Source organism: Salarias fasciatus, chromosome 1 (assembly GCF_902148845.1).
Source record: "Salarias fasciatus chromosome 1, fSalaFa1.1, whole genome shotgun sequence".
Classification (NCBI taxonomy): Eukaryota; Metazoa; Chordata; class Actinopteri; order Blenniiformes; family Blenniidae; genus Salarias; species Salarias fasciatus.
In genome coordinates, this window is record NC_043745.1 from 32,820,099 (window position 1) to 32,829,134 (window position 9,036).

Genomic DNA, 9,036 nt, shown 5'->3' on the forward strand with positions numbered 1-9,036 from the left:
GAAACATTTACTACGTTCTCTCATCAAATGACATCAGTTAGTTGAAAGAACATTTTCTATGATCTCTATGTTTGAACTTCTTAAAAGAAAGTAATTTATCAGATCATAACATAAAGAAGCATCCAACCTCCCCAAAAAACTAGCTGTGATAAAATGCCAACATTGGAACAGCTCTTAGAAATTGAAACCAACATTTATCTAACGCTTCATACGTCATGGCAGAGAACACGGATTGGTGTATTAACATGGGATATAGTTGATGTTGCTGTCAGGAGGAGTGAGGTAATGTGGCGGTGCACAACTGAACTAACAGAGGACTCAGTGAATAAGAAATATCAAGACAGCAGCTGCACAACTTTAAAACAGTGATAAAGTCAAAAGCACAATATCAAAGGCTTAACACACACACACACACACACACACACACACACACACACACACACACACACACACACTGGAAGTACTCAGAGGAGTCAACAAACGCATTTTCAGTGTCACTTGGAAAAACAAACCATTTCACTGCCATGATCTTTGCTCATGGTGCTGTAATCTAATTGCCTTTAATCTAATCTAATCTAACCTAACCAAATCTACCATGAATCTAATCTGATCTAATCCAATCAAATTTGTTCTAATCAGTCTAACGCATTTGAGAAGCACCAAAGATCATCTGGCATTTTAACATTTTAACAGGTCCTACTTTTTCAATGTCCATTATTTTGGCTCATTATAAGCATGTCTATTTCTCCCCAGAGTCCCTGTCCCTCAAGTATCTGATGTTCTGCCTTCCTATACTTGCTGTAGCACAAAGTGACACTTATTACCTGAGTCATGAGCTCACAGTAAACTGAAACACCCTCTGACTCAGCTGATGGTTGCACATTACTTTATGTAGCACAGGTACAGGCTGTTCTCCCAGGGTCGTCAGATTATCTCTGAAAATACTGTCTCATCTCCATTAGCGGCTTACTGCGGGTGCAGGACAACACGTATATAAGTGCTGTGAGTGAAGAGGAGAGACACAGAGACAGTGAAGGTGCAGAAAGAAAGAGAGCCATCTCTTTGTTTTGCACTTCTTCCTCTGCTCAGCTCCTCTTTGCTAACGCAAACACCCTCCAATCCAACACAGGTAAGTCTCTCATCACCTGCTGTTAGCGTTCGTCTGATCAGTTTCTACCGAGGCCTTCAAAATGTATTTGTTTAGTTTTGTTTGTGTTTGGGGATTAGATGTATCTGTGATTTATCAATTTAAATGATCACAGCTTGGGATTTAGCTTTCTGCAGAGTAAACTAATCAGAAATGAATTAATTAGAAAAACTACAATAATATATTTATTTAGAATTTAGCATCAGATTCCTAACCAAATATGATGTGAAAAGGACAATAGAGTTCATTTTCTAAGTGTGTAGCAATAATTTAAAACTCGCAGTTCAATATGTAATATTTTGTGAAGGTCCTGCATCTTCTTAATGTCTTCTGAATAAGGAAATTAATCTATGATGGTGTCATCAGCATAAATGCGTACTTTTGCATCCAAATCTCCCCATTGCTTAACATGCAAAAAATTGGATGATCACTTAATCTTAGCCCATTTTAGATAATCGTAGCATAAATGCTGACAATCACAAGGATTTAGCAAGATGATTTTCCCCTAATGTTTGCATACATAACGCTATGGAGGAGCAAAGTAGAATGAGCAAAAATCCAAAATGGGTATGCAGGAAACAAAGTGAAATGGTGTACAGAGGAAAAAAAAAAGCTGGAAGATTTATTATTAGCAACAATAAATATGTGTGACTGCATTCAGCTTTCACGTAATTACTAAATCAGATAGCTAACAAGATACTCTACTTTCATGACTGCTCATATATGATTACATAATGTTCAGTGTGTCATTTTACCACGGCTTAAAATTAGACATAATCACCGAATTATGACGAAGTATACACAGCACAAGCTTTGGGTAATTGGGATTAGCATAAAGGAGATTATATAATGGAGGTAATAATCTGAGACCTCATGAGGAAAGCAAATGACATAACATCATTTCATATCTTTGTAGAAATGGACGCAGCAGCAGCAGCTCCCGGAGGCAGCAAGGCCGCTCCCCCCAAGTTCAAGCAGAAGGAGACCAGGCAGTTCAAGAGCAAGGCTCCCAAAGCTGGACAGAAGGGGTGAGTCTGGAACACAACGGGGCAAAAGTACTGCCTGCAGGGCAACTTCAGCAGTCGCTCACTTTCAACCTTGAGATCAATAAAGAATCAAAAGAAATTCTGTACAAAACAGGATCTTAACGTCTCTGTCTTTTGTTCAGATTTAATGACGTTCCTGGGATGGAGGGCCTTGGAGGTAACTACAAATCCAAACAATACTTCAAACTGAAAATGTGTGGGAGGCATTAGTAAAGAAAGAGATCAGTAATCGTTCTCTCCTGTCCCACAGATGCAGCGATCGTCTGCCCCTGGGAGGCGTTTGGCGACATGGAGCTGAGTGATCTTGCCCAGTTTGGCATCGTCTAGACCTTCATGCCAAGCAGGAACAGTTTATTCTTGGTGGCTGCTATCCAGCAGCTGTCCCCTTTCCAGCTCTTTCTCCTCACTTCCATTGTGGAGAACCACTGAAGAATGAAGTGGGAGTTGTTTTTCTTCGACCCTTCGATCAGTGGAGGAAGAAGCTCTTGGACTGCAGCCCCCGGGAATGACTCATGGGCCATTACCATCTGGAAGACTTCTCTGAGCTTTGGACAGTCTTTGATCACACGGTAGTGGCCTCAGTCTCCTGTGTAGCCCAGCAACAGAGTAAAAGTGTCACTCACTGTACCGCCGCTTGGGTTTCGTTGATGGGATTGTTGGCCAAAATCCCCACAATATACATTCTGTGATCTATCTATCTATCTATCTATCTATCTATCTATCTATCTATCTATCTATAGTGTATTATCAAGCGGAGTTCTGTTTGTTTCTGTAAAATAAAATATATTTTAGTAAGAATATTATTGACTTCCCTTTCATCATTTATGCATCTCATTTTTCTGTTTATATTGTCTACACAAATTCAGTTCTGCTATTTACAATCAAATGAAAAATAAAATCAATCTTTATTGACAACATTAAAATAAAAAACAGAAATATATATATAATAAAATAAAAATAGCCACACCTTCACCAAAATTGCATGTGTGCTCAGACACACACGCAAACAAATGTGGACACACACAAACACACACACTCCCACTCTAGTCACATACATTTGGGAGCCACAGCGTGGCACTGAGCATCATGGGAAACACCACCAATGGGGTCGTCCTCAGCGGGAGAAGTCATGGGCCAAGAGTGCTGGGACACTGGGACCTGTCCCCCAACCCCACCAGATCAACCTGGTTCGAACCTGGGTGTAAATTCCAGCCAAGTGCAGCTTTCACCCCGTAAAGAGGAGCTGAAACACTTCTTATCATGTTGGTGGATTTGTGCTATCTAATTTCTTTAATCTCTTTGTTCTGTCATATTAGCCTTTTTTTCAATCAAGCTCATGGCGACTCACCATCCTTTATTTAAATCAAATCAAATCAGATTTTATTTATATAGCACTTTTCATATTAATAAAAACAACGCAAAGTGCTGAACATTAAAAACAGTCATAAAAACAAAAAGAATAAAAACCGCACCATCAAACAGTATGCACCACACACACACTCACACTCACACTCACACTCACACTCACACTCACACTCTACCATTAATTCGCACAGAACAGAGGAGACATGGCATGGCACTGAGCATCTTTGGGAAAACGCCACCAGTGGGGCCCCCCACACCAAGGGAAGTCGAGGGTCAATTAAAACTGGGGCTCCAGTGCCCGACCCCCGACCCCGACAGACCATGGGAACTCGCACACCAAAGTGTGGAGCCCCCAGGCTAGCCAGGACCAGAGTACCCGGGCACAGTAACCCCAGCACTGGACCAGCACCAACTCCCGGTGTGAAGGACCCCCCTGAGGAAACACTGGAATTAAACAGCTAAAACATAATAAAATATGACACGAAATTAAAATAAGATAATAAGATAGGATTATAAAGTAAAAAAAAAAAGTAAAACAAGTTGAATGTGCATAATAAAATAGAATAAAATTACATAAATAAGAATGGAATAAGAGGACTATAAAAGGTCAGTTAAAAGCCTGATTAAAAAGGTGTGTTTTCAACCTCCCTTTAAAAATATCAACAGTCTCTGCGGTCCTGAGGTTCTCCGGCAGGCTGTTCCACAGGCGGGGGCCATAATGGCCAAAAGCCGCCTCACCATGAGTCTTGGTTCTGGCTTTAGGAACACACAATAAGGCACTGCCAGAGGACCTCAGGGCCCGCGAGGGTCGATAGGGTAAAAACAGATCAGCTAAATAAGAAGGCGCAAGGCCGTTAAGACATTTAAAAACTAATAAGAGAACCTTAAAATCGATCCTGAAGCGGACAGGGAGCCAATGCAGCGACTGTAAAACCGGTGTAATGTGGGCCCGCCCCCTGGTCCTCGTCAGCACGCGTGCGGCTGCGTTTTGTAATAGCTGTAAGTTTGAAATATTCTTTTTGGGAAGACCAGAGAGCAAGGCATTACAGTAGTCTAATCTACAGGAGATAAAAGCATGCATTAGCACCTCTGTACTGGCCTGAGAGAGAAACGGGCGGACTCTAGCTATGTTCTTAAGATGATAAAATCCAATCTTAGTTATGTTTTTTATGTGTGGAATAAAATTTAGCTCAGAGTCAAAAATCACGCCCAGGTTCTTAACTGATTGTGCTGGTTTAAAATCCCGTAATTTTGGTAAAATCTTCTCTCTCTGACCTTCAGGACCGATAACTAAAACCTCAGTCTTGTCCTGGTTGAGCTGTAGGAAATTCACTGCCATCCATGACTTGATGTCTGAAATACAGTTAAAAAGGGTTTCTATTGGCCCTGAGTCATCAGGAGACACGGCGATGTACAGCTGAGTGTCGTCAGCGTAACTATGGAAACTGATGCCGTGTCTCCTGATGACGTCCCCAAGTGGAAGCATGTAGAGATTAAAAAAGTATAGGACCTAAAATTGAACCTTGGGGAACCCCACACCTAATTTCATGGGTTCCTGAGGAACAAGTATCCAAACTTACATAAAAACATCGATCTGTGAGATAAGAACTGAACCAGTTAAGAACAGTACCAGAGAGGCCCACCAGGTGACTCAGTCTATTTATTAAAATGTGGTGGTCTACTGTATCAAATGCAGCACTCAGGTCCAGTAGAACCATCACTGTGAGCTTTTTATTATCTAAATTCCACCTGATATCATTTAAAATCTTTAAAAGGGCCGTCTCGGTACTGTGGTTCACTCTAAAACCAGACTGATGTCTTTCTAAAATGTTATTAATCATTAAAAAGTCATTGACTTGGTTAAAAACCAGTCTTTCTAAAATTTTACTTAAAAATGGTAAGTTGGATACTGGTCTGTAGTTATTAAAAACATCGGGGTCTAAATTGCTCTTCTTCAGAAGGGGCTTCACCACCGCCGTTTTAAAGGCAGTGGGGAAGACACCCGTCTGAAGAGAGCTGTTCATGATATTTAAAATCTGTTCCTCAAGGAATCCATAAAGTGATTTAAAAAGTGGTGTGGGGATGGGATCTAAAAGGCAGGTTGTTGATTTTACTTGGGAGAAAACTCGACCAAGAGTCCTCGCATCAACCAGGTCAAAACTGTCCAGTGTTTCCTCAGGCATGGACAACGGTTCAGCTGTGTTCACTGATAAAACCTGTTGGGGTAAAAGACGAGACCTGATGTCCATGATTTTAGTTCTGAAGTGGTCTGCAAAGTCTTCACAGAGAGCGTCTGTTGGCTCCTTAAAAGCTTTATTAAAATTAGTGCCAGTTAAAATGTTGAAGGTGGAGAAGAGGAACCGGGGGTTGTCTTTATTGTCTGAAATAAGTTTAGAGAAGTGGGAAGTTCGGGCCTGTTTAACTGCATTATTGTAAATTTTGAGTTGTTGACGTAGAATCTGATGTACAGTCAACTTGGATTTTCTCCACCTTCTTTCAGCACTCCTGCAGTTTCTTTTCAGTTTGATGACTATATCATTTCTCCTCCACGGGGGTTTGGAATGGCCCTTGATTGTTTTAGTTAAAAGTGGAGCGACTGAATCCAGACTGGACTTCAGTTTACTGTTAAAATCGTCAACAATAAAATCACAAGATGCAGGTAAAATCACTGCAGGAGTGCTCTGTAAAATCTCTATAAAATCTGCAGCCACTTCAGAAGTAAGGTAGCGTCTCCTCACTGTTCTCGCCGGGGCTTCCTGCTGGTTAAAACTGGTGATGTTAAAAAACACACAGTAGTGGTCAGACACAGCCAGGTCAACAACAGAGGACACACTGATGGACAGACTGTGGGTTATAACCAGGTCCAGGGTGTGTCCTCTGTTGTGAGTTGGCTGTGCGACATGCTGTTTAAAATCTAAACAGTTTAAAAGGATTAAGAATTCTCTGGACATAGAGTCCGAGTTGTCATCAACGTGTAAGTTAAAATCACCAGTTATTAAAATTCTACTATATTTAGAATGAATTATTGTTAAAAGTTCTGAAAATTCACAAATAAAAAGACTAGAGTACTGAGGGGGTCTGTATACTGCTAAACACAGGATCGGGGGACTGCTAAAAATAAAGGCGTGGTGCTCAAAGGATGTAAAACTGTTAAAAGCTACTGCACACGCACTAAATGAAGTTTTTAAAATGGAAGCAGTCCCTCCACCCCTCTTACCCTCTTATTTATTCTTATACTTTTCTTTAAAAGAAAAAATGTGCATGTTTTCTCCAAAACTGCTTTTTCACTGGGTATTTTTCTGTTATTATTAGTAGAACGATCATTTTATAAAGGTCTAGGATGGGCAAATTACACAAGAGACTGTTATGCAGACAAAAAAAAAAAAAAAAACAGAATAAAAACAAAGATCTTTCAGATATGCTGTATATATTTCAGGTTTATTAAGGGAACTTTAATTACAAAATACATTCTCTTTTATGAAAAATAGACATTTACTGGATGTTAACAAAATCACAATTTATCAATGAACCCACACTAGACACAGTTATTGTAATCTCAAACACACTGACTGCACTAATAGCATTCCTGTTCTTGGTCTATCATCTTCTGCTTATACAGAGTCAACATGAGGTATTTCAATCAAGAGACTTGGATCTTTAAATGCAGGAATGGGTTTCTGTGTTCAGATGCCTTGAAGTTGAATAAAGGCGCAGCCGGATGACAGCAAGGATCTACACCTAAACAATGCCGAACTGCGCCAGGTCGCTGAGCTCCATGTCTCCGAAGGCCTCCCAGGGACAGACCACGTTGGCATCTACAGGAGACGAGAGCGGCAGGTTAAATGATGTGGTAACAACATACACTCTGAGCCAAAACATCAAGAAAAAATGAACACTGGGAGAGTTTAAAGCTTTTATACCTCCAAGGCCATCCATACCGGGTACATCACTGCCGAAGCTGTAGTGAATACAGTCAATATCATGTTTTGTCCACATGTGAAAAACAGCATTATTTACAGGCTAGTTTGATTTAACAGTGTTTCCATAATTGAATGTGTCTCACCCCTTCTGTCCAGCTTTGGGAGCTTTGCTCTTGAACTGGCGGGTCTCCTTCTGTTTGAATTTGGGAGGAGCCGCCTTGGTGCCCTCTGCTGCTGCTGCTGCGTTCATCTCTACAGAAAGAGAGGTGAGAAAGAGGAGGGCAGGTCTGAGTGATGAGATTAGATTACATCAGATTAGGCTGGATCAGGTACTGTCAAACAAATTACTTCCAACTGTCCCAGCAGCCCTTTTCATTTGTCTCTTCACAGTCTGTCAGTCACCCAACTGGGAACTTCCCACTTGGTAAGTTGAAACTTTCATAGAACTCAAAAAACTGAAGTGACATTCATCAATTTGCTGAAATCTGCAAAAACAAGTTTACCTAATGATGATCTCCTGATGTTACAGGTGCAAATTTAATAAAAAAAAATGCATTTGCATATGTTGACTGAAAGTGCAATTCAGATATATTTTATTGATCAGTTGAGGTTTCTTTCCCCAGTGAGGTGAAAAGAAGAAAGAAAGCTCAAATTATCAGTTAAGACTCTGTTTCTATTTATTTAATTTTAAATGCACTTTTTATCAAATTGTAATTGGTAAAAAGTCAAAGTACTTCTTACAATACACATTGTCACGTTTTTATCCATCACACTGACTCTAGTTTGGATGTTGTTGCTGCTTACCCAAAGGTGAAGCCCACTGCACGTGTCTACCAGCCATTAACAGACTGCAAAGAGAACCGAATTGATAAGAATCAGACGTTTCCTTTTTGCAGATGACGTGAGTCTATTATCAAAAAAGAAGTCACCTGAAAATACTTGCCCCATTAATAAAAAGACACAGAATTTTAAGAAACTCTCGTCTAACTTTGTAATTACGTGTATGAAATAAAGCAAAGCCTCCTACCGTATCCAGTGAGTGTGTCGACTCTTCCAGAGACGTTTGGAAGGTTCCCTGTCCTCACACCATCATTTATAAGCCACTAAGTCGTGCTTGTTTTCCCAGCCATTCAGCCGTGTATTTTGAGACAGACTAATGGATAAGCCCCTTCAGGTGAGCGCAGACGTGTCAGCTGCCACATTTTCAGCCATTGTATAATAATTTCGCATTATGCAACGTTGTTTACCATAAACGTAAAAGTACTTCTTCCTTCGTCTTGACTGACGCGAGTCGAGTGATTACGTTTCCGGTCGTCAGATGTTCTGACGACTGAAAAACTGACTTTATTGCTTCTGGCAATTAACAAGAACCACTGTGGAAGTGAAATTTGTCCTGACATCCTGAAATACACTACAGCTTGTTGGACTTTGCATTGATAATAAACATGCGGCTGATGGCATGAAGATTGTAGGTTGTTCAGGTTCATACAATTAGAAATAAAGAAATATGTTTTATTCAGGTCACCAGTCCATCATAAGCACATGTACAGCCATTTAA

General features: G+C 40.4%; 2 protein-coding genes across 2 annotated transcripts; one reads left to right on the top strand and one right to left on the bottom strand.

Annotated features, from left to right (window-relative positions):
• Positions 1 to 1,037: 1,037 nt before the first annotated feature.
• Positions 1,038 to 2,902, top strand: LOC115386231 (retinal cone rhodopsin-sensitive cGMP 3',5'-cyclic phosphodiesterase subunit gamma-like). Its single transcript, XM_030088464.1, has 4 exons — positions 1,038 to 1,129; positions 2,064 to 2,175; positions 2,316 to 2,350; positions 2,444 to 2,902. Exons 2-4 carry the CDS (start codon positions 2,066 to 2,068, stop codon positions 2,518 to 2,520), a joined length of 222 nt encoding a protein of 73 aa, XP_029944324.1. The 5' UTR covers positions 1,038 to 1,129; positions 2,064 to 2,065; the 3' UTR covers positions 2,521 to 2,902.
• A 4,165-nt stretch (positions 2,903 to 7,067) lies between these two features.
• On the bottom strand, positions 7,068 to 8,526 carry LOC115386223 (retinal cone rhodopsin-sensitive cGMP 3',5'-cyclic phosphodiesterase subunit gamma-like). The gene is made up of 5 exons (XM_030088455.1): positions 8,506 to 8,526; positions 8,283 to 8,326; positions 7,622 to 7,730; positions 7,479 to 7,516; positions 7,068 to 7,373 (listed from the first exon to the last, which is right to left on the bottom strand). Exons 2-5 carry the CDS (start codon positions 8,317 to 8,319, stop codon positions 7,297 to 7,299), a joined length of 261 nt encoding a protein of 86 aa, XP_029944315.1. The 5' UTR covers positions 8,320 to 8,326; positions 8,506 to 8,526; the 3' UTR covers positions 7,068 to 7,296.
• Between the last annotated feature and the right edge of the window lie 510 nt (positions 8,527 to 9,036).

Excerpts from the sequence above, each read along its gene's own strand:
- LOC115386223 (XM_030088455.1), bottom strand. The coding sequence starts at position 8,319 with ATGGCTGGTAGACACGTGCAGTGGGCTTCACCTTTGG. Across the intron at positions 7,731-8,282 it reads GCAGTGGGCTTCACCTTTGG|AGATGAACGCAGCAGCAGCA; the intron begins GTAAGCAGCAAC and ends CTCTTTCTGTAG. Across the intron at positions 7,517-7,621 it reads CCCAAAGCTGGACAGAAGGG|CTTCGGCAGTGATGTACCCG; the intron begins GTGAGACACATT and ends TATTCACTACAG.
- LOC115386231 (XM_030088464.1), top strand. The coding sequence starts at position 2,066 with ATGGACGCAGCAGCAGCAGCTCCCGGAGGCAGCAAGGCCGCTCCCCCC. Across the intron at positions 2,176-2,315 it reads CCCAAAGCTGGACAGAAGGG|ATTTAATGACGTTCCTGGGA; the intron begins GTGAGTCTGGAA and ends TCTTTTGTTCAG. Across the intron at positions 2,351-2,443 it reads TGGGATGGAGGGCCTTGGAG|ATGCAGCGATCGTCTGCCCC; the intron begins GTAACTACAAAT and ends CCTGTCCCACAG.